At 42.7% G+C, this 27,547-nt stretch overlaps 1 protein-coding gene across 5 annotated transcripts in view; it reads right to left on the reverse strand.

The window, feature by feature from the left end:
• Window positions 1–22,605: 22,605 nt before the first annotated feature.
• The window catches only part of CEP85L (centrosomal protein 85 like), a 150,379-nt gene continuing 145,437 nt past the window's right edge, over window positions 22,606–27,547 (reverse strand). For all 5 annotated transcript variants that reach the window (XM_021294443.2, XM_065056745.1, XM_065056744.1 and 2 more), the window contains one exon: window positions 22,606–27,167. In XM_021294443.2, the coding sequence (XP_021150118.2) occupies window positions 27,004–27,167 (164 nt within the window). In that variant the 3' untranslated portion in view covers window positions 22,606–27,003. The remainder of the gene's footprint in view (window positions 27,168–27,547) is intronic.

Raw genomic sequence — 27,547 nt, forward strand, 5'->3', positions numbered from 1 at the left:
ATATTCCAGCTTTGAAATGTGAGGTAGCTGAAAACTTAAGTTGATTGACATATTTCTTGCATATACTAATGCGGGTTTATGTGCTAGGTGTTCCATTCGCACAAATACTCAGTTTTTGGGCCGGCTGTGGGATGGCCTCCTGGGAAGACTGTGCTCTCCTTGGGTTGCTTCAGAAGTGAGTCACCAGCTCATGTGCCTGAGCAACGCATCTCGCAAGGGTTACCCATGCTGGCTGGTAGAGGTTCAGCTGGAATAGTAACAGAATCACAATAACTTGCTAACTTTCAGCTTTGTTGAAAATTCAAGGCAAACCCCTCCCTTCAAACATCTCAACAAATGGAGAAGATCAAACTGGTGCTAAGGAGGGACTGGCAATAAAGAGGGTAAATGTTAAAGACTTGGTGTTAATTTAAAGGATAATAATGCATCTGCCCAGCCTCTTTGTAATAAAGAGATTGTCCTAAAATTTGAGTTTGTGTATGTGTTTCAAAATACAGCTACATTAAAAGTGTAGAAGAATGTAAGCAATACACAAATTTCAAATAATAGCCAGAGCAGCAGAATGAGAGACCACCACTGTCTATTTCACAGTGACTCTTCCCTGAAATACTGCGTATGAAAAAGGATGAAATGGCAACTGTTGTTTCTGGTGTTGAGCAAATCTTACAATAGTTTTATCTTGTTTAATTTGACTTTCCTTGGAAGCAGGGGATACATACCACTGACAAAGCAATGAACTTAGGATGAGGAGGGTAAATGACGCAGCAATAGCTGTAGCGGTTCCCAGGGCATGTCAGGATTCAATTCAGTATAAACTGATCTGTGAGATGACCAAGTAGGCGACAAGGCACAGTGGCTTGTGGCTCACGTCTTGCATTGGGAGGTGCAGATGTGGGCTCCGAGTGTAACTGTGTAATCAGAGGCAGGATGAGGGAGCAGCTGGTACTGGGGTAGAGGGAGCTTAACTGCATTGTTCATGTGCGTAAAGGAAGAGGTGATTTCTAATTGTGAAATTCCTATGAAAATCATGTTCTTGTATTGCTGAGCAGTGTCTTGTAATATCATGTGTGCATAGGGGAGCAATTGTACAAAGGAAGGATACATATTCACTATTGCAGCTTGACTGTTCTTCTAATATTACTTAAATGCCAGTACTTGCTGTGCTTTCTAAATGTTGATCCAGTTTATGAGGGCTTTAAAGAAAGTGTGTGGGTGGCTGATCAGCGTGTTTTCTTTTCTGTTCTTGTTTTAGATGAAAGTGTTGTCATTTACCAAATAAAAAGGAATGATCCTTCATATTCCTACTTTGCTGTTTTGTTTTGTTGTTGTTTTTTAAATAACAACAACAACAACAAACCCCATAAGAGATATGTGTCAGTTGAGGTGTATAAGCGTATAGGCTGTCTAGTACGTTCCTACTTACTGTGATTTCCTTAAAACCATCCTACATTCATGCTAACAGTTTCTTCATTGACTTGCTCATGAAATAAACTAAGGGTTCAGACTAGTTTTTAGTAGAAAGGATTCCATTTTACAAAATGTTGTAAATACCAGGATGCTCCAAGCTCCCCAGAGTGGCCGATGATACAGGCCTTCATGCAGTCATGTACTTAGCTATATAATTCAGGTTAAGCCTATGAGTTATCCAGCCTCTTAATTAGCAAGTCCTTAAGCATCTGAATGGTCACAGAAACTCAGATGACCTTCTTTTCCATTTTCAAATAAAATAGCCTCTAATTAGTTACGGTGCTGTTCAGAATTCTTTTTCCTCTCTGAACTTCAAGAGAAGACACCTACTTGCCCTGAGGAGCTCCTGATTTAAGGACAAAAGGTTAGAGTTGGAAGTACTGCTGCCATGGTGGTGATTCTCAGAGCCACATCCCATCACAGAGGTGGCCAATGTTCTTCTTCAGTGAAGAAACATAAATTCTTCTTGAATTACTCTCAGCTCCACTGTTTCTAAACACTAATACAGTGTTCCAACTAAGGAAGCAAATTGCACCGACAGGACCCGAAGGAGAAGCTCACTGAGCCTCATACCCACTGTATTTTGGGTAGGAACCATCTCTGCATCTTCCAAGAGCTCCAGCTGAACAACTTGATAAAACAGGTAAGTTTGAAAAACAAACACTGAGAATCCAGACTGACAGAGAAAAATACCGCAGCGTTTACTGTGTCTTCCAGGCTGCTGGAAAAGGAAGGAAAGTGATGATAAACATTTTTGACATTTGGTTCCAAATTAATTTAAAAGACCTTGTGACTTAGTGTCAGCTTAAATCTCTCTCTCTGGCACCAGCGCCAGATTTGCCAGTGGATCACCATCACCATGGCAGTGTAGCTTCTGAACTAACACTTATGTTTCATTGCCTGCAGTGAAACATTCAGAGAAGAGACCGAGAGACCAGCTTTAATGGAACCCCAGTCCCTCCTCGAGAAGAAGGGCTCTTGAATGAAATTGATGGTACACTTGTATAATTACATTTTCCATCCCATTTTTAAGTAATTAGTACTGTGGTTGCACCAGCTTCAGAAACTACATGGCTGTAGCTCCTCAAATTTGGAGAAGTGTAGAATATAAGAAATCCATACCAGCAAGTACTGCATGATGAAATATGATAGAAGAGAGATGGGTAATGTCATGTTCTCTACCTATATAGACAACACCACCGAACAGAAGCTAAAAGTAGATGTAAAGAACTAGTAATTTTCTTGTAACTATGTCTTCTTTTCAATCACAATGTGTATGACAATTTGTGAATACTGCTAAGCACTGATGGCAAATACAGAAGACTAAATGATCAGTAAATTTTGACAGTAGCTGAGGTTACTCACTGTTGCGTTTCAAAGCATTTTTCCCCAAAACTTGTGTTAGGATGGTAACCGTTCTGCTTGGGATCTACCAGCAAACTCAACCATATTGTCTACAGAGAATAGGATGTCAATTTACTCACAACATAACAAAAGATTAAAAAGTGGATTTCAGCATCTCCTGTCTTGTTTTTCTTTCTCTGTAAGTATCTTTGCTTAAAGAAGTATACACTGAAAGCTTATTGATTTTGAAAATTGCAAAGAACTCATCAGTCACCCAGTTGATAACCATGTTGGTTCTGGTTGGTCCCAACATCTTAACTGTACTGGTTATCCAGGTCTGTGTGAAACCAGGAATGTTTTTGCAAAACCAGCAGCAAATTAACAAGAAGTGTGACTGTTTATTACCAAACAGCCTCTTTTCAGCTATGACTGAGTAAGAAGTGGTTTTGTGGAAAGGAGGAGGATTTCTGTCACTCTGTCTAAATGTCTGTGCTTTTCCAGTGTTTTGTTGCACGGCAGATCTGCAAACAGAACTTCCCAGAGCCTGAAATTCTGATTTTGTTCTACTCATTAAGGCTGAATGCCTGTTTACTTTATCTGATCTACTAAATTCTGTCTAACCAGGCATTAGATTTTGATGTAAAGTCTACCCTTACATAAAGTTATATGGTCTTCTTAATGTTTGACAAAAATAAGAATCTTTGTCAGTAACTCAACCTGATGTCCAGTCCTAGCTTACACTAAAACAACCTGCCCCGTTCCTTTCACCTCTGTTTATTCTCACTTGGGAAAATAGAAAGCAAACACATTATGGAGAGAGGTGAATCAGAAGAGCTTTATGAAAAGGACTCTCTGAACCAGACAAGTCCTCACCATAAGCACTGGAGAATTACATTTATAGCACAGTTGACTTCTGCAGGGTTTCCTTTTAACTTCCTGACCCTCTCTCCTTGCTGACTTTCTTCCCTGGGGGGCAGCTTGGGACTCTGTGGTGTCTAAGATGATGATTTCATCTGCTAGTCATGACTTGGGATCCAACATGCTAGGAAAGTGGAACAGTGTTTTTATTACTACTTTAAGCATATGTGTGCAGCTAGACATTTTTTCTGTTGCTGTGTTGAGAATTATAAAGAAACTGCTTCTCTTTATCTGAAAAAAAAGAAACAGCAGTGCTTTGATTGTTCAGACACAAGCAACAAGGCAAGGTTCCATGCATTGTTTTTTTTTTTAAGGACTCTCCTCTTTGAAATTTTTCAGCCAAGAACCATGCTATTTGTTTTTTGAAACCCAAATAAATTCTGCTTTTAAAGGAGTTCTCATTTCACCTTATTACTGGCTAATTTTTTCTAGTGAATTTTTAGAAATTGAAAAACTTTTTTGTTTAGTAGCTGCTAGATGTCCAGACTTTAAAGTAATATTCATTTTTACAGAAGACTTGTTTATTGCATTGGGGAAATTGGAAATCTAATTGTGGAAATGGACTGTTCTTAGCAGTGTGTATATGTATACATATATATATATACATATATATATAATATAGAAGCATGTAACAGAATCTGTCTAGACTACAGCTAGCTTCAGAACAATGGAACTTCATGCTGATATGCTTTTAGATTTTAAGGTAAAATAAATGTTTTCTTCTTTTTAGTGTAGATCTGCCCCCATTCCTCTGTTTTGATTAATGCAGAATCAGAATCAGACAGGACACACTTTCCATCAGCCCAAGGCTCCTGGAGATTAGGCTAAAACTGTCAATTGGCACCATAAGAATGTGATTACTCATTATGCAACTACCATGCACAATGTCTCAGTAGCACCTCTTCTGAAACTTTTTCCCATAACAGTACAAATAGCAGTAGAGCAAATGTTATTTTTAACTTCATGCTCAAAATGGTGTAAGTTGGGCAGTCATGTGTGCAAACAAGAGCTGAATAAGGGGCTGTAGAGCTTAAAAGCTCTGTGATTGACACTGTTATTGCTGCTAGAAGATCTTCATCAGAGAGGCCTGTGGAAAGTGATACTCAGATGGTCATACAGTCTATCAGGCTGTCAGTCCTAAAGCATCCCTAGATTTCACCATTGCCAGGTAGATTCATTTTCGCTTATTCTTAGAGAAGGGTAAATGTGATGGCATGGGGCTAATCTCCTGGTTTCCAGAGAGGGCCATGAGAACCCTTAAGCATGAAACTCAAGACCTGGGACAATTCCTGCCAGCTACTGTCCTGGTCTGTGTTCTTTATGTTGAACTTGTTTCCGCAATAACACCTCTTCCAAGCCACAGTGTATTAGTGAACATGAGCCATGCTGTCTCATACTGGCGCTCAGCTGTCACAAAGAAGTGAAATGACATTTACCTGTCAGATATCGGCTGCTGATTGCTGATCTATTTGAGGTTGCAGCTGTGGCAGCATTTCTATCATGCTAAACCAAACCCTCAGAAGCACTAAGAGACTTCGCTCCAGGCACAGGTCTGACCTTAACTAACCACCTGTTTTTTGTTGTGGCTTGGGTTTATCTGTCACACAACAGGTACTGCTAGGGGAGCTCTGAATTTGTGTGAATTAGTATTTTCAGTTGCTGCACTTGATCCATTTTGCTTTCCTTCAGGTTATGAATCTCTTTGTTCATTCTTTGCTGAATTTATTTTGCAGTCAGACAAAGATGATCTTCCCTGCTTTAAAATTCACAGTGCAAGGAACAAATGGAAAAGGCTGTTCGAGTTGGTAAACATGATCTTCTGAAGCATGCAGCTGATCTCTATAATGCAGCAATTAGGTATTGATTCAAAATGTGTGTGGATATACTCCCTAAAAGTACAGAGACACAAGCTGAGAGAGGAGCAGATTGTTAACATGCAAGTCCCTGATGGAAGTCAGGTATCGATGAGGAGGGAGTAGAGAAGACAAACAGCAAAGGCACTCAGTGAGAATAGAAAAATATAGTAGAGCAATCTGGTTGCAATGTCTGTGCTTTGTTAATTCAAGGAAGAATTTTGACAAGAATACGGTCTCCAGTCAAAACAACATCATGATATTTTTTTCTGCATTACTTGCTGTTTTTACATCATTTCATCTGTATACCAGCCTTCATGCTGTGATGATAGAAGGTGTCAATGTTTAATATTTTCCCTGAAAAATAATTTTTATTTCAAGACTGCTCTTTCAACATGCTTCTTGATTTTTCTATGGTTCTTCCACAAGTCTGAAGTCCTTCCATTCATGTTCCTTGTTCTAGGAACTCTGAGCACTACTTGTGTTTTGGTGACATCTTCTGGATAAGGTTGCAATTGGAAGGAATAATTAATACACCTCTTCTAGCCTTTCTTGTGCTTGTTTCTGATCCATTTTGGGAAAAATTGCACACGTACCCAGTTACAGAAATTAACATCCTATCTGAAATTTAGTAATGGGTTTGAGAGTGCAAAGTGAAAGATGAAAATGGATCTGATTAAAAATGCAAACAGAAATTGCTTACATGGTGTTTCATGCATGGATGCAGTATGATCTTTTGTCTTGAACTTGGATAACAGATTTCTTTAATTGCACTTAGACATTTATTTATTTTTCCTCTTAGGACAGGTCTGTACTTTGTTTCCTGTTGGCCAGGGTAATCAGAGAAAATGAAGGGTTTTTCTTGGCCAGGGCAAAGACACCCATAGCCAAGTTTCCTGCCTTCAGCAGCAGATGCCTAGAGGAAACAGTAAGGGCAAGGTAAACCACGAGCAATAATTCCCAGAACACATTTTTAGCCACAAGCAGAAATGCCATGGGGGAACTTTGAGCCAGAGGTGGTAATTTGTATACAATACCTTGTGATGCATTTTTCTTCAATCAAATTTTCCAAGTGCTCTTTTGAGCCTAATGAATCCTTTTAGTATCCATAATGTCATTCAACAGGGTGTTTATCGTCTTATCTCCATGCTGTGTGGGGATCAACCACTTTACTTTGTTTTGGTTTTGAACTCGACATTCGCTATTATCCCTTGATGCCCCATTTATCCGTATTGGAAAGGATGGGAAATATCCCTTCTTGTTTCTTCTACGACACTTGCAAATTTATAGATAGTGCAGTTGTGTGGGTTTCTTGGGGTGTTTTTTTGTCAGACTGAAGAGTCTTAGTGATTTTAGTTATTCCTCACCTGAAAGTTGCTCCATGTCTGACTGTCCTTCTAAGAAACTTACCCATTTTTCCTTGACCATCTTTGAGATGGGAAGATACTACAGCACTCTGGGTCACTATGAAGCACCCACCTGTTTCGCACTGTGGTTGAGACTGTGTGCTTGTAATGGATCGTACTGCAAATCCACAATGCCATCACCTGGGAGAAACGTGTCCACACAAAAGCACCTGTAATCTCCAGCAGACGGGAAACCATCTGCCGACACAAGAAAAGCAATTAATTTTGATTTTGAAAAGGAGTCCCTGAAATCAAGCTTACAATATTGCCTGCCAGAAAAGATTAGGGTGGGCAGGGGTTTAACAGGGCTGTAAAGGTAGGAGTTTTATCAGTTTTTTTTAAGTGTTATTGTTGTTTCCATTTGCTGTTAAAGTAGAACACATTTGCAGGCAAGATTGGGGGTACCAAGTGACAGGCATTAAGCCTTAGTATATTCCTCACCTAGATAATGATTCAGTTACATGCAAAGGAGGGAGTTGCAGTCCAGATTGAGCTGAACAACTGTCTGAATCAAGTCAAAACTGTATTTCCTTCCCACCTGTGCCAGTGCTGGACACCACTGAGGTGCTGAGAGCCACCTGTCTGATACTGGACAAAGGTTGACATGAGAGGACATTCAAGCCACAAAAACCTCTTCAAATTTTATACCAGCTGGGGCATTGCTGAATGACTGTCTGCCAGCATCTGGAGCCATATCACAAATTTGTCAGCTGGTGCAGTACCGGAGAAATCACAGTGCTCCTTTAAGCAGTATTTGTTACAGGTATCGTACAGCTGCTACAGCTTGTTGGACACAAGGTCCAAACGTCTTATCCTTGCTATAATGAAATTGGGCAACTTCTGCCTCCCTCAGGGAGTTTGAAGTACGATACCTAGAAGGTTGCTGTGTTGAAAGTCCTGTAACTTGATAAGCTTCTGGTTGAGGAATTTAATGGTTTTCCTTCAGGAAGATGGATGGCTGCTCTCCAGGTGGCTCAGCACCACTTCTTGCCAGGCCAAATGTGCCTGCCAGGCTCTTGCTTTTCTGAAGCAAGTGACATTTCAAATTTAATCATCATCTAAAATCCCAGTAGGAACCGATTTCAAATCTAGTCTAAATTGACCAAAATAAATAGGCTTACACCACAGGTCAATTTGCCCTGATCTTTTTCTTGCCTTTTAGATGTCAAAAAAAGTCCCAGAAGTTTTAAGTTGAGCTTAGAACTTGAAGAACACACCATGCTTCGGCTGTGAGATCTGAACATCTTATTAGTCAAAGATCGACAGCTGTCCTCTTTCTCTTCAAATATAGGTGGTGTTAGCTGGGAAGTCTGCAGCAGCATTTCCATTGCTTGTGTTCGGTATTTCTTTAGCGCTGTAATGGTCTCTGTGGCTGCAGCAGGTTGTTTTCTGGAGGTTGGGTGCATGTTTGCTCCATCCTTGTCTTCACAAGAAGTGGCTGTGGAGCATTAGGTCACGTAGAAAACCCACTTGTAGAACACAAATGTACAGTGTTTTCTAATGTTTTTATAGTTTATTGAAAATCAACAGCCTGTACAATATAGTTGGTACTATTTTTCGGTTGCAGATTTCTACGTAACTGAACAGTTCTTTTTTCCTCTTCCTGTGATTCCACCCACAGGTTCAGAGTCCTTTTCATGGGCTCCAGGCAACATTATAAATCCCAGCAGAGGTCATGCCTTTTCACCTGTGTCTCTAATGCTGTGTGACAGCAAAATGTTTTCCATTTGGGCAGTACACTCCATGAAAGGCCCTGAATGACGGTCAGTGCAAGTACCATTTTCAGCTGGGCAGGGGAGATGGTTTCACAGTGGTTAATGGACTAGACGTGCACTAATCAAACGCTGAGGAATTCAGTCTGCCTTTTTCCTGTATGTGGTAAATACTCATCATCATCCCACTTGTTTACTATCTTGCCTCTTTACCTTGGTGGCTGTCTTGGCCACATTTGTACAGTAATTTCCAAGGGGATCTGCAGTCTTACCTGGGGACACCAAGGCCTGCAGTGATATAAACCACACTGGGTTAGAGACATTGTTGTCAGTTTTTCTGTCAGTGCACTTCATTACTTTATAAGACAAAACACAAAGAATTTGCATTGAAGAAACTCTAGAGCATTTTAGGTGCTGGCCTTAAAACAATAAAAAGACTGTTAGATATAAACCATATAGATAATACAGAACAACCTAACATCCAAATAGGCCATGGCTTTCATATTCGAACTCAAGCTTCTTAGTATTTTTTGCTAAGAATCTCTGAATCACGTCACAAGTTGGTGGTTTAGCTTTTTTTTTCTTAAACATTATTGTGCATGCACAATTACCACTATATGTCTGTAAACATACGTGTATTTACATTACATATTTATTCATACTGTATTACACTTGTGAACGTATTACATATGCCAAATATTTTTGTTCTTATTTGCAGTGAACTCTTTGAAATGCTGATATTTTGAATAATAGAATCATACAATAGTTTGGATTGGAAGGGATCTTCAAAGGTCTCCTAATCCAAGTTCCCCCTGCAATAAGCCATCTTAATAAGACATCTTCAACTAGATCAGGTTGCTCAGAGCCCTGTCCAGCCTGGACTTTAATGTTACTAGGGTTGGGGAATCTATCGCCTCTCTGAGAAACCCGTGTTAGTGTTGCACCACCTCATTGTAAAGAATCAGTGATTCAGACACTTCAGTTTTTTGGTGTCATCAGTTAAATCCAAAATAATTTGCTGTTTCTGGTTCTGGCTAGGCTGGAAAGTTCATTTAAAATGACTCTATTTCACTAAATCTCTGGTGTCCCAAACATTTGTTTTTTCTGAGGCTCTTGCAAATGTTTGAGGTCTTAACAGTGTTGCTGCACTTGTGCCCCATGTAAAAGTTCATTGAATGAGCAATTAATATTATTCTGAAATGCACAATTTAAATGGAGTGCATCGGACAAGTCCTGCTGTTAGTAGCAACTAATTTCTCATGTTTTAGTGTTGCAATTTTACTATTCATAAGCTTAAGTGCTGGTAGATTTTAAAGTCTCCAGAGCCTGCGTGCTTTGTGTCGAACAATTGTTCTGTAAGAAATCGCACCATTGCATGACTGAAAGAGAAACTCATAAGTTTAGCCAAGATGTTTTGCTGAGGTTTGCGTTTCAATTACACTGAGGCAAGTGGATTTAAAATTAGCATGGTTTTTGACAACTTTTTTGAGGTTGGGTGTGGGGCCTAGAGGGACTGGACTTCTACCTGTTAAGATACACTTATCAGTTCAAAGCTCCTCTCCCCAGTGATTTAAAAATATGGATGTTGCCCAGATGATGAGTGTAACCTGGAAAAATTTAAGAATTCCTGGAGGCTGTGAGGAGTGATAGAAAGCCTGATGTTAAGGGCATAATTCTCTCCACTGGCCATAGATAGAGCAAGTGCCATGAGCCAGCTCAATCTAAAGCCATAATTTCTCAGATGCCTTCTGCTAACCTTGTCCCAGGCACAGAAGTAGGTCCGACCTGTTGCCTCATTGAAGACCTCACAATGGGCACCTCTGTTGACCTTAGATTGTCTTCAGAGTAGGTCCATAGCAATTAGGCAAGGGCTTGGCTTTACACATTTTGCTCTGTTTCCTCCTCACTCATAACAACCGACAAGCAGGTACCACGATATTTGCATGGGACTTGGAAAACTTGGGTTCTGTCTTCTCTGGTGCCAAAGTGGGTTTGACTCCATCATTTCTCTGGTACCTTGGGTGAGTGTGCAAACCAATGACTAGAAGAGTTCAGGTAGAGCTGTGAGTGTAGTCCAGGAGACAAGGTTTGACAGGTCAGGAAGGTGAGGTGATATTGTGGATGTGAAGAACAAATAGGTTATATTTTGTCAGTAACTTACAGGGTGAAGCTTTAGGTACTTAGTGTGAAGTCATTTGTACTCCTGTTTGGCATTACTTTTTTTTTTTTCTTTTTTTCTTTTTGCATCTTCTGCCCTGGCAAGAAAAGAAAAAATGTGAAATAATATATGAATTTCAATGCTATCATAACTTCTACGGTTATGTAGGAATTGCTTTTTGTAGTGACAGCCACCCTTAGTGTGTGAAATATTTTATGAATACCTTGAATGAAATGGGCTGAGTGTCTCTCAGGAAACAGACACCTCTATTGCTCTGAATTTAAATGATATGTCAGGGGAAAGAAAAAGGTTAAAGCTTCCTGCATATTTTAAAAGAGAAATTTGGGTCATCCTGTACAAATGTTGAATTTTTATATGTTTTTTCTGAGAGAGCAGAGCACTGTGCTCACCCCCACGGGAAGAACACCCTTTTGCCCTTTACCATCTTATTTTTTATACTCTGCCTCATCAGAGGGGTCAGAAATTCAGTGAGGGAGAAGCAGCATTCGCTCTGCAAAGGTGTGTGCTGTGCATACTCCTGACAAGCTGCTTCTCTTACCTTCTCCCCACTCCCTCCTGAAATAAAAAGGCAATGTGTCCCCAAAGCTGGGTATGGTGTCTCCTGGAGAGCAGTGGTTGTGTGGTCAGGAGGGACAGGGACACAGGCTCTGTCCCTCAGCCCAGGGGTGGGCACAATGGCTGGGGCAGGGCTGTGGGAACCAGGGTGGCATGAGCTGCACAAACCCAGGTGGGATGCCCAGCTCCTGCCCTTCCCACGGTCCCCCAAGGCCTGTGTGGCTTTCTTTCCAAATCTGTGTCTGCAGAAGTGTAATAGAAGAGACTTTGAACCCTCACAGGCACAACCAGTGACCCCTTTCATGTGCTTCCCTGCACATCTCACTTTGGAAGAGCAGGTTTATAAACAGACCGCTATAGTTTAATGCTTTTTCAGCACTTCTAAATAATAGGGGTGCCTGAACACGCCTGCAAAAAAAGGTAGTGTGCTGAGGGGTTGGGATGGACGGTAGTTGGTCCCAAAAGTCTCTAGAAGCTACTGTGCTTCCTTAGGGAGAACTGAGACGTGACCATTCTCCTCTATATGATAACCTAAGTTTTGCTAAAAATGTGTAAACCTCTCCTGCCTCTCATCTTCAGCCTAAAGAAATTCCCAGTAGGAATGGGGCAGCTTTCTTTGCGTGGTTGGCTGATGGCTAAACACCAGCAGGAGCTGGGGCAGCAGCATAGGGCAGATCAGCCCAGCCAGCTGGACTCACTGCCCTGTGTTTGCTGTCAGGATAAACAAGTTTGCAGCTGTTGTTATGGAGATAAATTAGGACCAAAGGCTGATTAAAAATGCTTTTTTTTCCTTGTCTTTGCAAGAGAAACAGAACAGCTAATGGAGGAACAAAATTCCTTAGCGCATTAATAATGTAGCCAATGTGCCCATTGCTAGGGTAAGTGTTGTTGGTGATTAAATAGTGACTGCTGATAAATCACTAATAAAGATAAATGTTCATCCAATTCAAATGGGGATCCGAGCCCTCTTTTTCTTACTGTAGAATGCAGGCATCTGAATAGTTTTGCTGAGAGTACTCAGGGAAAATTTCAGAGCAGAAATGAAGCTTGAAGGCTGTGGAAAGAATGTTTTTTATTACTATTATTATTCCCAGTGATGTATCTACAGCCATGTCTGTGCTGCTGGCTGAAAGGAGACCAGAAACCCAGCTCTGCTCCCAAGGGCCATGTGCTGCTCAGGGGTCACCCCTGTTGATGGTATGAAGCAGAGCTTGGGAACAAAGGTGGCAGCTGAGCCCAAAGCCTGAGCCTGGTCCCTCTTTTATTATACGCAGCAGGACACTTACTGCTACCGGCGATTAGAATAACTGCTGAGTGACGTGGGAGGTAATTGGAGACCGGGAGCACAGTACAAGGGCACTGAACATCCTTTAAGGAAAGCAAAGGCACCTGGAGAACTTCACTGTGGGTTAAGGAGAGCAGCCCTAGGCTGTAGTGGGCTTGAAGCAGGTGGGGAGGTGCTGGGGGCTCCTCGTAGCACCCCCAGCCTCCCAAACAGCTTTCTACCCCAGGAAACAGTGCGATGGGGAACACGGTGGTCGGGGTCAATCATGTCATATCTGAGCTAGCTTGGCAACCAAGCATTTCCAACTTCCTGCAAGGGGCCTTGCCCAGCTGGGAATGGGAAACATGAGAGGGCGAGAGCCTGGGCAGACAGCACAAATCTGTATCAAGAGCAAGAGGGAGATGGAAAACCAAGGGAGATCTTTGTTGCATCACTGCTGCTTTCAACCATGTCCTGGTGTGAAAGTCCTTTTTAGGACAACTTCTTCCTGTTCACTTTGGTGCTCTTTGCAGCTATTTTTTACAGGGAGCACGACAGCAGCCAGAGGAAGGTCACCTGAGAAAGGGACTGTCACACTGAGGCAAGTTTGAATGAGCCAGCATGGTGGCTGGTGGTTGCAGTGAGAGTTACCACGTCCCAGCTGCCAGAGTTGTGGTCTCTGGTGTCTCAGGTTCACTGTGCTTTCGCTCTGAAATTTATCCCTCATTACACTTCACTGAGCAGGACAACAGGGTCCTACACCAATTGTTTGTGGACAGCCCAATGTTCAAAGCTTTGTTGTGCCCAGAGGAGAGTTGTGTGTTCAAAAAGACACTGCTTGTGGGGAATCTCTGCATTCACACATTCAGCCTTAGCCCAGGGTTTTCTAAAAAGCCAGACTCATAACATCCCTGAGCTGTGGTTTTAAATGTTGCGTTTTTTCTTGGAGCTGGAAGTTTTGTTAGTTTGTGGGTTTTGTTTGGTTGTTGGTTTGGGTTTTCTGTTTTGGGTTTTTCTTTGTTTCCCCTTTTGCTTTATCTCCCTTCCTCTCTGAGAATGTGCTCATTTACAGGCGACAACTCCCTGAATGACAGGGAGCACCTCAAGAAGGTCCCTTATGCTTTGAAGCTCCCCTTAGACATAGTGAGGCAGCCAGGCATGAGCAATCCTGACATGTACTGTATGGGTTATCTCTGTGTTAGTGATGGTTGTGATGAAACCTCTCTAGCTTTTTCCCTTTCTCCCTCTGGAGAATGAAGAGGATCAGCTTGTAAGAAAGACTTTGATGGCATCTGCTGCCCGTGCTTTGAATGAGGGGGGCTGTATTGCACAGGATTTTCTTGGCATGAATTGATAGTCTTTATTATTCAGGTGGATTCACCTTATTTCCACATGAATTCAATACAGTATATAGCTGTGCTATTGGACCCTTTTCTCCAATCTGCTTTTTGTTTCTTTTGCTTTAAAGAAACTGCTGGCAATACTGATCCAAAAGGAGGTACCAACAGTTTCCCATTTCATTCTCCTCTTCACAATGATCTTGGTAATTACAGGTGCTTACATACTAACAAATTAACACGCATCTTAAAAGACCTGATAGTCACTTCACCAGTTTTTCTTTTGCATTAACTTGCTATTCCACTTGCAGATTAAGTTTTCTTCTTCATGGTTGCTATTCACATGCACTTACCCTTTTAACAGGCAATGGTACAAGCGTAGTATGTTGTGAGGACAGCCTCCTCGCTGGGCAGCCTAGTGATGTGTGCTATTGCAGAACACTGAGCCAAAAGTGTTCAAAAATTTAAAAAAACAAAACTCTCCATTCTGACTATGCAGTCCATCACTAGATTAGCCAATGTCTTTCTGTACATGTGCTCCTCACGGCTGCCCCTCTGTAAAGGAGAAGCCTTTACTTGAATAGAATCTATGTTGCTTTCAGCCAGAGACGCTTGGGTGTTTCTTGCTTTTGGTTTGTCTGTGCCAGGTATGGGCAGCAAGGGCTCAACCAGCTGCCTTCCACTCTTCCCAATGCTCAAGCCAAACTGAGTTGAGTCTCCCTCCCGCTCTCCCCTTCTCTGCCACCGTGCAATGGAGGCACTACAGCGAATGTCCTGATGGGCTTGCTGAGTGCCTTGTGTGTAGGCACAAAGTTTATCCAAGGAGGATCCACGAGAGCTGAGACACTGGATGTGCACTTCAGCTTGCTGTCCTTCCTTGTATTGCAAGGATGATGGAGTGAGAGAAGGGTCATTAATACCTGGGATCAGCTTTTAAAGCATTACTAAGTGGTAATGAAAATCTTTGAGTCATGGCTGAAGAATATTTTCATGGTAGCTGTTAGACTAAGATGACCAGTGCTGCCTGTCTGTGCATGGGGACAAACCCCCAGTCAGATGCTGCTTCTGCTCAGCATGGGTTTCCCAGCACCTGGGAGCAATTGCTGCTTCAGGTGCATCAGCAGGACTGTAGATGCAGTCTACACCAAGGAGAGAATTCTTCATATGGCACAGCTAGAGACTGATCCCTAAAATGCAGTAAGATACTTAGGTAGTAGGTCCTCCTGATGGGCCTTCTGCTCCCAAGGGAGGAGGGTTAAGATCCCATGGAGTGGGGCTAAGATCCCATGCAGCTGGTGCTCAGGCATGAGGCAAGGGGACAGAGTCAACTGCTTTCTTCTTTTTAATCTGAAGGAAATTGAGGGCACTGTAAACCACTTAAACAAATCCTGTACATTTTCTTCTGTACATTTTGTCGTCATGAGTGATGTAAATCTCTGTTTGCTCGGCCAGGATTCTTCCTTGTGAAACTACTTCATTTCTGTAATCTTGATGTTCCTTCTCCTGGTTGGGAATGAGAGAGCATAATCTGTTTGCTGTTTGTCAAGGGATCAAACAGCTGTGCCTGAGCTTTTGAAGTTTCTCATAATATATTCTAGTTCATTTTCCATTTAGCATTGCACATACAGTGCTGAAAATATGAGCAGGGGCCTTTCGATTAGCAGAATTAAATCCTGGAGTGATGCTGGCATGCAACAGCAGCCACTGCTGCAGTGGTTCTCACCTCCCCATGTCTGTGCCTTAGTGGCAAGTGGCAGTGGGAGGTGCTGGGGGGCTACTGGTGCTGCAGGATGGGGAGGAAAAGCACTGGGGTGCAGCTGGGAAGGGGTGCCGGGAGCTGCTGCTCTGTAAATTCAGGGGGAGATGGACAGAACGGGAGAGCAGCGAAGGCAGCATCAGCCGCCTGCGGCAGGCAAACCTCTGCTCCACGCAGCCCCGGGATGCTGAATGATGCTCTGCCATGGTGCTTCTTTCCCAAGAGACCACTTCCCAAAAGAGCCAGATGCCTGAGCGATGCGCTCGCTTTTTCCACTCTCTCGATCATCCCTCTGCAGGCACGCGAGGCAGCAGCGTGCTGCGGCAAGGCAAAAGGACAGGGTGACAATCCCTGAACAGCGACTGAGCGGACCCTGACGGGGGGAATCCAGCCAACACAGGGAATTCAACAATCAGCAGGCTGATCTGGTATGTGAGGAAAGACAACTTAGATTCTGTGCTAGGTCTACAGAAAAAGGAGAGAAAAATAGTTCTGTTCTTCCTGCAGCAGTACCTGCGAATCCAGAGAAATCATGCTTTATGCAAAGGAAATGGTAACTTTTTGGCTGAATTTGGCCCTTTACGTACTAGTCAGGAAACTTTTTGAAGTTTGTTCCCCCCTCACCTCCCCATTTTATGAGGAACTGATTTAGTTTTGCACAGCTCCACTAATCTTAGTTCTGGGAATAGGACAGTTTTCCTGGATTACTGATTGCCATGGGGTTGCAGGGGATTCCAGACAGGAGCGGTACTATCCCAGTTCTGTGGGTAGATTGAAAACCACTAATTTTTTTAACATGTAATTTCACATACACAGTGAATGCTGATGAGTGGAGACGCCGTTTAGTTCTTGTGGAAATTTTCATCCAGAGGTGCTTTCCAAAGGAGCCTGTGTAATCTCCACTTGACATACACGTACACTGAGGCACTGAGACGGAGCTACTTGCCGAAAGCTGCCCAGCTCACCCCAAACAGAACAGACAGCACCATGTTTGGGCATTCTCTGCATATTTTGAAGGACATGGCACCTCTGCAATAGGTTTCAGGCATGCCACAGATGTAAGGTTGACCTCTTCCTGGTTAGTTTGTATCAAGCAGAAACAAATTCTTCACTCTGTACACTAAAAAAATTCAAAGCATTCAAAAGTCAATTTTAGAATGTGTAAGCGTAGGGCTAATTTATTTTTATTAGGAGGCCCGTTTATGTAATACATTTTTTTTTTCTTGAATTAGACAGAAACTGTGGTCTGTAACGTAGTAATGTGCATGTGAATAATAGTACTATGGTGCTGTCATATTTTTAGAAATTCTTTCTGGACATTTGTGTGAAGTAAGGTGGCCTCCTGGGAAGCAGCTGTTACAGGTTTGCACCCTCTCAGCTTCTGGAGAAACAAGCCCAGTGACATGGCAGGCTCGTTTCCTGGGCAGGAGGTTAGCACTGCTCCCTGGGGTCTCCCTTGCTCACCCCAAATCAGCACCGTGAGCCCCATGCAGCAGGGGCAGGAGCAGAGAACTCATGGGTGGGATGAGCAGGGGGTTGGTGCCTTCCTCCTGCAGCTTGAAACATAGAGAGAAACCCACCTCACTGTTGAATATTTAGCCCTCAGCATCAGAGCTGCTTAAGACGAAGGTCCCTACCAGCTTCAGACATCCTGAAACAGAAAATGCAATCTGATGGGGTATAGAACCCTCTCAAAGGCACTCGTGCTGTAGCCCAAATGCCAGCCCATGGGTCTGTAAATGGCAGCAAGGGCACAAGGCTGCTGTCGGCAGGACAGCAACTGCAACCTTCTTTCAAACTTGTACCAGAAGCTGCTTTCCTGCCCTGCTGATGGACACACTACACCATGTGCCCTTTTCAGGGGGAAATAAAAGTAGCACCCCTCCTTTTTTTTTTTTCTGACAATTAAGAAAAGCTCTCAGATAAAATTGCTGATTTCTCTTCTGCAGAGGAAGGATTCCTGTTTCAGACTCAGAATTGCTGGAAATCCTTTAATTCCCAAGCAAGGTATTATAAGGCCAAAGTCTTCTTTCGTTTACACAGGCTGGGATCAGTGATCAGCCTTGAGAAGGCAAAGGTCAGCCAGTGACTTTTTTTTCCAAAGTATCACCTGTGTATTTATTCTCACATTCTCCATATATTTTGGATTCAGGCTGCACAAACTTTGCTTTAAGCTCTCTGGGATCCCCATGCGTTGAGCTGCTCTTTCAGCCATTAGGGGCAGCTTGCATGCTGACCTTCAGCAGCACTTTGGGGAAGATTTGGGACTTTCAGAAAATGCCAGCACTTTGAGGAAATGCTTTTCTTTCTAAACTGGTGAAAAATCAAGGTGTTTTCAGCTCCTCTTACCTCCAAGACTCAAATGGATGTCTCTGAGATACCAGGGCCTGAGCAGACCACTGCTTTTGCTTAAATGTCTTGCAACACACCCCATGTTGGGCCATACCCAGTAGCAGGAAGGTTGTTAACCTGCCCTGACTAACTGATTTTGCCTGCACACACAATTTGGGTTGGCTCCATGCACACAGCCACCTGGGCAGGAGCAGTCCTGGGCTCTGAAGCTGCCACTGGCCAGGTGCAGGATATACTCACTCACCGGCTCTTCACAGTGGTCATTAACTTTTATGAATGAGGGTGAAGGAAAGGGTGTTGCAAACAGATTGATTATAATCAGCTTTTGATTAAAATGTTTGAACCATAATTTATACTAAATCACAGGCATTAAGGCAGCAGGCAATAATGTATCTAATGATCTGATTGTCACCAGCTTGTATAATGAGGCCTGTCTGGGGGCTGATCAGATTATACCATCAATCAAACCCCTTCTCAGCACTCCATCCTGCAGCAGAGCTCCCTGCAGGGCTGCATACACCTGTACCAGCTCCCTCCCAGCCCTAACCTTTGTTTTTAATTCCCACATGAGGGGGGCAAATGTCAGGCTGCAGAAGGCTGAAGTTTGATCATCTTCTGGCCACTTCAGGGATGATTTTTCTGGGATGTGGCTGTATTGTGGCTTCAGCCTGCCAGTAAACCATATTTATCCTAACAGAGTTACTGACAAAAAGAAGAATCTGGAAACTGGGCCCTGCCACCCCAGCTCTGATGGAAAAAGGACAACAAGGAGTTGTCTGGGCTAATGGCAGGGTAGGGACCAGCAATGTTCCATGGTGTAGCTGAGCTCACAGAGGGGAAAGCTCCATTTGAAAATCCTGTGAGAGCTTTCAAGTGGCTGAACTGCATGAAGACTTGTGGAGTTGTGCTCAAGGCATGACAGCCACCACAACACCTGAGTGGGGTTTTCAAAGTCTGGAGCCAGGGGTGTCAGATGTGAGAGCCTGTCTCACAGCTGGGATTCGTTTGCAGTGGGACAGTGGGTCTTCACCAGCCCACCTTGGCCCCCTGCATGGCTGCCTCACCACTCAGGACCTGCCCCAGGAACCAGCATTGCTTTCGGGCCACCCTAAAACACTGGGCTCAAATGAACCAACACAAGACCAGCTCCTCAACCAGCTTGAGTGCTCATGCATTGGAGGAAGATGGATCACCTGAAAAAGCTAGATTTCTCCCGAGTTAACTGACAATAAATTAGGCATCATCTGATCTAACCATTACAAGATCAAATATAGCAGAAGGTCAGGAAATGCATAAGTCCATTAAGTCCTGCCATCCAAATTGCCCTTAGAACAGTGTGCTGTCTCACTCTTGTGAACGGCCACGTATACACAAACAGGTCAGTGTTTCCTCCCTGTCCTCCCCCAGCCCAGATGTAACACACCTGATCCGTGCGGCTGGAAACACAAAACTGAACTTTAAAATGAATCTGAAAGTGATTGAAGAGCTCTGCAAAATAATTTGGTACATTAATGAAAGTGGATATCACTATAGAGAGTGTAATGAGTCCTTGGTCCAATTACTGCATCAGCACCAAGACCTCAGTCAAACTGATTTCTGTAATACATCTGCACCAGATCATGGGTGTCCTAAGTAGTAGTCGTGAAAAAAGAACAGAAATTAATTTCTCATCAGAGAATCAATAGCCAAAAAAAAAAAAAAAAAAATTAACCCTTTCAAATGCAGTGATTAAGATTAAAGTGTTGTGAGTTTTTCCCCCTCACCCCCCAAAGTAAATAATTACAATTGGTAAGTATGAGGAACTCTTGTCTCATCAGAGAAAGCGGTTGGTCACAGATGCAGACAGTTTAAGTACTTTTCTCTGCTGGCTCAGTACAATACTGCTACAAACTCATAAAGGGCTAATTTGGCTTCACACTCTGCCTCCTCCTCCATGTGCTAACACAGAAGGGATACGGTTTACCTTGCTGTGATTGAAGCAACAGGGGTTGCAGCACCTGTGCCACAGGTAGCCAAAATCCTCAATCTGTTAAAATCTGGCCTCTGGCTCATCCCACACTGGAGTACCATGGCTAGTTTTGTGTCTGTGAGGCCACAGAATCACAGAATGGTTGGGGTTGGAAAGGACCTCTGGAGGTCATCTAGTCCCACCCACCTGCTAAAGCAGGTTCACCCAGAGCAGATCACACAAGAATGTGTCCAGGTGGGTCCTGAATGTCTCCAGAGAAGGAGACTCCACAAGCTCTCTGGGCAACCTGTTCCAGTGCTCTGGCACCATCAAAGTAAGGAATTTTTTCCTCATATTCAGATGGACCCTCCTGTGCTTCAGTCTGTGCCAGTTGCCCCTCATCATATTGTTGGTCACCACTGAAAGGAGTCTGGTCCCATCCCCTTGACATCCACCCTTGATATATTTATGAACATTGATGAGATCCCCTCTCAGCCTTCTCTTCTCCAGGCTGAACAGACCCAGCTCTCTCAGTCTCTCAAGAAAGATGCTCCAGGGCCTGGGCAGTGGGGAACAGGCCCTGCGCTGGGCCAGGGTAAGGCTGGGACTGGGTCCTCTCCCTAACACAGGCTGACAGCAGCCAGGCTCTCAAATACTCTCCTGGGGCCACCACAAAGCCCAATACAACACACTAGGTCTGGGAAGAGTTTCTTGCATTTCCATGGAAGTCAGATTCTCGGTTTTTAATACACAGAAGAAGGGCTTTTTTGGATACTAAATTCTATTCAGTTTCCCCTCGAGGAGTTTTCAGTCAGAACTCTCTTACCACAAACTTTAGCATTACAATACACTCTCTCAGCAACAAACCAGAACTTGACAATGGTTTACCTTTTCCTTCCCTCCAGGCAAATGCTTTCACAGGTACACAGACCAGTAAATCAGTTTTCTGGTCTATTAATACCTAGGGGTTGCATTCTTCAGGGGAGCTGCCAAACTGCTCATGGGTGAGCCCCGAAGCATTAGCTGAACCTATCAGGTTCCCCACAAACTGAGCTGGCTTCAGCTCCACAACTTGAGTCACGCCTTCACCTCTGTGAAACTCAGACCTGTGACACCAAGGAAAGAAGCAGAAAAGCATCAGCCAACCCCCAAAGGCGGAATAAATCACACAAAGTAGGAAGAGAAATATGCAAATACTAAACCATCATTAAATAGTGTCGTTCACAGTAAATGCTTTTCCTTGCAACTTGGAAATTCTCCAGGTATTCTGAACCCATTCATTTATGAAACAAACAACCCAGCATCGTTAGCACAACCTGCAGAATTGCTTAATTTACATAACATTGTTGAAGGTTTCATTTTTATCCACATTTGGAGTTGTATTTTGTTTGTGGCATAAAGGCAACAGAACATTTTCTACCACTACTATTGTTAGCAGTGCTTTAATCATGACACTTTGAAACCTAAACCTGACTTGGAGCAGCAGTTCACAAAAGGTCACCCTCAGAAATCTTACGGAAAATTGGCACCTGTGCAGCCCTTCACATACATTGATACAGGGCAGAGAACGTTTTTAATTGAGCTAGAAGCCCATCATTCAACATTCAGTCAGAAGGCTGGAGAAAAGCAAGTGATCCCCACCATATATAATGCATTAGCTAATTACAGTGCATTTCCCAGTGTCTTTGCAAATAGGTAATGTCAACTCTCATGCTCTGCGCCAGGCAGCACATTGGGGTAGCAGGGGGACACCACTGCACACACAAAGCTCACTCAGCACTTGGTGCTCCAAAAAGGATCTAAGATTTCTCACAGGGAGCTGTCAGAGAAGAACCCGTTTTGGGGTGACCCCACTTCCCTTGACATGGAAGGGAAGTCATCGTTGCTGGGTTGTGTTGGACTGTACTGACCCACAGTATTTCACGCAGCAAGTATTTCAAACTGCCTTTACTGGTTGGTCTGACCAGCTATCCATCTGTGCTTTCTAATTGAAAAATAATAATTAAAACAAGTCCTTCTGATCTTCAGTTTTCTCCTTGGTACCATACCTGCGGCTGGTTTTGCTTTACCATCCCATTTTTTTTTTCTGACTGGCCTGGGGGCAATCACGTGTTCCAAAGCTGATGAATCTTGCAGCATCTTCAAAAGTAGCTATCATCATACTCCTGCCACCTTAGTCTTTTTATAAGTCCTACCTGTTATCTCTCCAACCACCATCCAAAACAGAGAACAGCACCACCTGCCTGAAGAGCCAGCAAGAAGGAACTCTGCTCTAAAATACTTCCATTACACTGATACATTTTTGCTACCGAGGCCTTGTTGTTTGTTTTTTAAATTAATGCCAGGAAGAGAGCACAGTCAGGTAGTACTGAAGCAGAACTACAGACCACTGAAGGGAAGCTGGGGTGAGTGCTGGGAAGATCCTTCACGATTCGTCTCGTCTCCTGCCCTTGGTCCAGCTTTGGTCACTTCTGTCACATGCTGCATATTGGACAAATGAGAAGCATGCAAAAATCACTTTTGTAACAAAATTTATTTTTGCTCTGTGGATACAAATCCCAAACATCAACAAACAAATTCCAGTGGAAAAATACCAGTCATTAACAATGAAAACTTTTATTATTATTTAATAAATAGAACTTTGGCATTCAAAATTCTAGCTGTAAACCCTACTTTAAAAAAAATTACAAAAAGAGGCAAGAATAACAAGCCTAAAGCTGAGCCAGCCAGTGGCTCCTTTACTTTTTACAATGAACACATTGTGATTTAAGTCATGACAACTCTATTTACATATGAGGTATTCTGAGAGGTTCAAAAATTGAACCCAATTTACAAAACTACCAGTCTTCAGGGACTGATCCAGTACATATGTCAGCTGTGCTTTTAAAAGATAGCTCCAGACACTCCTCCCCACTGAACTAATGATATACTGGAATTAATATACACAAAACAAACACATTATGATTTCAGTTTCCTGCTCGTGCTCCGTATTCAAAACCGCTGCATACTACGACCAGCCTAACATTCAGAGTGTACACACAGTACCCAGTTTAAGTACTTCTGTTTCTAGACATTATGTGAGAGTTGTTACTACAAAGCATTATAAAGAAAACATTGGCGGGTAAGAGGAAAACAAGGTGCAGTCATCAGCATCCTAACAACCTATCTCAAGTTCAAAGGGAATTTACACTTACTTCAGGCACAAAAGGCACAAAGGTATGCAGCTGTGGAATTAATATTGCTAATGAGCTGCTGGAATAAATCATCCCTTTAAGATAATAACCATTGATTTGTTTGCTGTCAAAGAATGCAGCTTAGATCAGAAGATCTTTTCCCCACTCATGACAGAACTTGTCACATCAATGAGAAGAGCCCAATTATACCTCCAACTCCACCTGTGGAACATTATTGATAAGGACAATGAAAACTGGAGCAAACTACACGCACATGGAGCGAGTGCAGTGTGCCGTGCCTGCCTGCGCCAGGGCAGCAGGTGGGGCAGGAAGGGTTTGCTGGCTTTGTGCTCTTACCCTGCAAGAAAAACGTCCAAAACCCCATTTGAAACAAAAACCGGACAGCGAGGGGGAGGGAAGGAGGGAAGGCGGGAAGGAGGGAAGGCGGGAAGGCGGGAAGGCGGGAAGGCGGGAAGGCGGGAAGGCGGGAAGGAGGGAAGGCGGGAAGGAGGGAAGGAGGGAAGGAGACAAATCTTTTGAGGTGAAAAGGACAAAACTTCAGCTCTTGTAATGACTTCAGGGCCACTGGCAGCTGCGAACACGGGAGCACGAGTGGGTGGTTAGAGCCACCCCCGCAGTGCCACACAACTGTCACACCACTGAGCTGCACAGCTGAGGCCACCAACCTACACCACAGCCACACAACTGAGCTGTGTTACTTCTATATAGCAAATGCATAGCATCAGCTATAGCTTGTCCAAAGACAATTGCTCTCCAAGTCTTCTTCAAAATACATTCTTGAATACAGTAGTTACTGTAAATATTTTATAAGGGATTGTATAATTCAATCTGAAACTATACAAAAAGCTACTGTACAAATTTGCTGACAGCCAGAATGGTACAGTGTCCATTCACTAGCAGTTGTTATTCAGCCCTTTAGATTGTCCAACAGCTACAGAAAAAGTTGTCATGACTAAATCTAAGCAATTCCAATGCTAACATTCGTTAATCGACTTTATATTAAATATGCTGAATGAGACCACACACACTATATTTTAACCAATTAAACAATCATGCATATCTTAGACAAAGCTTATTCTGTTTAGTGGCATCTGTAAACTGATGCATATATAGTAATTGCTACTACTACAACAGGCCAAATTTTCAGAAATCAAAGCAAAATACTGTATCATTATAGTCAATTGGTAGCCTGCATCTTTGGCTCATACATCCACCATTTACCTCTCCACTGTCATTTGACTGAGGCAGATAAACTCAAGGGTTTTTAAAATCAAGTGCTTTAAAGTCAACATAAATATTACAGGTTCTGTAATAAAAATATTACAATGCAAAATTACAGCACTGCAATCAAAGTATTACAAATAAAATGGGACCTCCTGGCTGAGGGACTTTCGACTAATACTTGAAGAGCACTAAAGCTCCTGAAGCGCTTTGCAAATACAAATTACTGATCTCAACTCTGCAGTGCAGTGTCACCATTTAACATGAAGGACACCAGCCAAGTGACCAGCTTAATGGTTCAAAGTGACTCAAAAAATCTGCTCCTCTCTAATTGCTCTATTAAACTCCTTGTTATTTCCACCCAATTTAGAAAAGTGTGTTGCTTGGTAATTTTTTATAGATACGTTTCTATCTAAGGAAATAATAACATGCAACTTGGGTGTTTCTTCTCTCCCTAATACTTCATTATCTGAAATGCTATTGTTGCACTCCGACAGACATGGATGCCATGAACAGGAGACTGTTGCTTCCCTTCAGGGCCAAACCCCACAGACCGCACCAAAGGAACGAGCCCGGGCCCCGGTCACAAACGCCAATGCTGTCAGAGGCACAGGAAACTCTGCAAGCCCATGAGTGCAAAGATCCTTGTCTTCAGTTGTGCCCTAGTGTAAAAGCACACCCTCAAACTACAGAAAGAGCACAGAAATTCAAAACAAAATGGCCTTGTTTTTTACCTTGAAGTAGAGACACTAGGCATTTTTCACTCGAGATTTCATCTAGACACTGTTTTAGTGCTCACAGAAGCTGAACAAGTCAGATTAATCTATCTGAAAACACCATGTAGCAATAACATAAATAGTAACCCTATTTTTCACAAATTAGTCCATGTGTAGGTTCCGGATAGAGAAAACTGTCAAATAAATAAGTCCACATAGCTAAAAAAAATTAAATCACTAAATTATATATATAAAAAAATTGTAACTGTTTAACAACGAACAGAAAGCAAAACATCACCAAGTTAAAACTGGTAACCAGTCTACATTGCTATACAATTTTTTTTCTAGTAACATAAATATAATCAGAAAACTGAAGATATTAACACTTTTGCCATAAAAATCTTACCCTAGAATTGACTTGGTTTTAACCGTTAAGCTTTCTCTGAGATTTCTGCTGTTACCCACATTATGGGTCAGTTGACTAACTTGCACATTAGTCATTTGTTAATCACAGCCTTCTTTTAATACATTATATGTAACTGATGCCCATAATTTCTTTAACAGTGGGATTTGAGAGTGGTTTTGCTGTTTGCAAGTTTTTGTTTCCTTCTGTTAAATACTATTTTACACCATACATAACTGTGCAGCTAACTTGCAGTGTTGTTCCAGGAAATTAGAAGCATTTATGTCATCTGTCCCACAGGAGTGCAACAGCACAGCCAAGTGACACTCACTGAATAAACTACGGAACATGATCTCACTTTTTTAAACGTAATTGCTTCCTACATAAATGGAGAAATCAAGAATTCCCAAACAACGCGGAAAATTTTGCAGTCCTCAGATAACCAAGTACTTAATACTGCTAAGTGGAATCATTCTGTTATAAGCCCTGATTTTGCCAAATGCTTAACACCCGGTTTGCAGCCTCAGCAGAGGCCTTCAGGGGTGGAACACAGACCAGCCACATTTTAAAATGGAGATGACATAAGGGAAAAATAAGGATGGTACAAATGCTAAAATACAGTATTTATTTCCTGACAGCCACATACTATGCTGCAGTTTCATGCCTTCCAGCTTATCTGGGTTTGTCACAAACTTCAATGTTATTGAAACTTCTCACAGCAAATGCGAGAGTGCTTAAAACAATCTTATACGCCTATAATTTATTCACTTCATCTGCATAAAGGAGTTATAACTTGTTTTTCTTCCGCTATTGGGCGAACAAGCTAGACACCCATTGCTAAAAACATCTTTCCTATATCAAATTTTTTAGGCAACTTGAAGAGTGAATGCTCCTAGATTGTTCCAATTGCAGTTCCCAGAGTGAAGTGCAGTTGCAGAAGCCTCTGGCTTCACTGCACACAGCTCTAGGTCCTTCAACCCTCTGCTTTCATTTCAGAACACAGATAATTCCATACAAACCCTTGATGAACGAAAGGACTGAGAGGAGTAGCAGCACAGCTGTTTTGATACTCTGATTCCAGAAACTAGGTGAAGCAATAAAATGAGGCCTAATGAAGGAAGCAGAGCATCCAACTGAATCATTCTTCACAGCTTGTTCCTACATTCAGTAGTTTAAAGATTTCTTGTAGTTTGTACCACTCTGTTCAAACGATGACTCTCTCCTCTCCACCAGACTCCCGAGATCCAATACGCACAATTCTCAGAGAGATGCACGTGCGATGCTATTTGCAGTTTTCCGATATGGCTCCTTAATAGAAACGCAAAGACCTGTGACACAGCAGCATTTAATAAGTCATTTGCTACTAGATGAAATGTTGTCATTGAGTAATGCAGTTGTCCCCCATGTCCTGAGCGTAACGGTCCGACATTATAGTCCTTAATTCATCAATATCCTTTCGTAACTGACAAACGTCCAAGAGCTTCTTCGAAAGGGTTTCTGTGCTGTGGTAATTTTCATTCTCTTCAGCTGAACAGCTCAGCGCTGTGAAAAACAACACCTGAGGTTAAAGCTCTAGCAACCACCCCTTGTGAATATGTCAACTAGTCAGTCCCCCTTGAAATAAGGGGTAGGTCGCTTCAATTACATCAAGACAAATCGTCCTTTAGTGTGATGAAAAACCAACAAAACATGGTATTGTGTGAAATTAACATCAATTCAGAGCCCATCACTGCACCTCTGAAAAACATGCTTTGCTGTTTGGACCAAGATCTAGACTTGCTGAAGTCCAACAGATCTCAACAACAGTGAAAAAGAACTGGCTTAGAACAGCCATTTTCTAGAGATTCTGGAGGTTTCCAGCCGCTCAGAAGAGAGAGGTAGGAGTGCCTGGGAAATGGGGCCATGTAAGGTGATGAGATGGT

This window comes from Columba livia, chromosome 3, assembly GCF_036013475.1.
Source record: "Columba livia isolate bColLiv1 breed racing homer chromosome 3, bColLiv1.pat.W.v2, whole genome shotgun sequence".
Lineage (NCBI taxonomy): Eukaryota > Metazoa > Chordata > Aves > Columbiformes > Columbidae > Columba > Columba livia.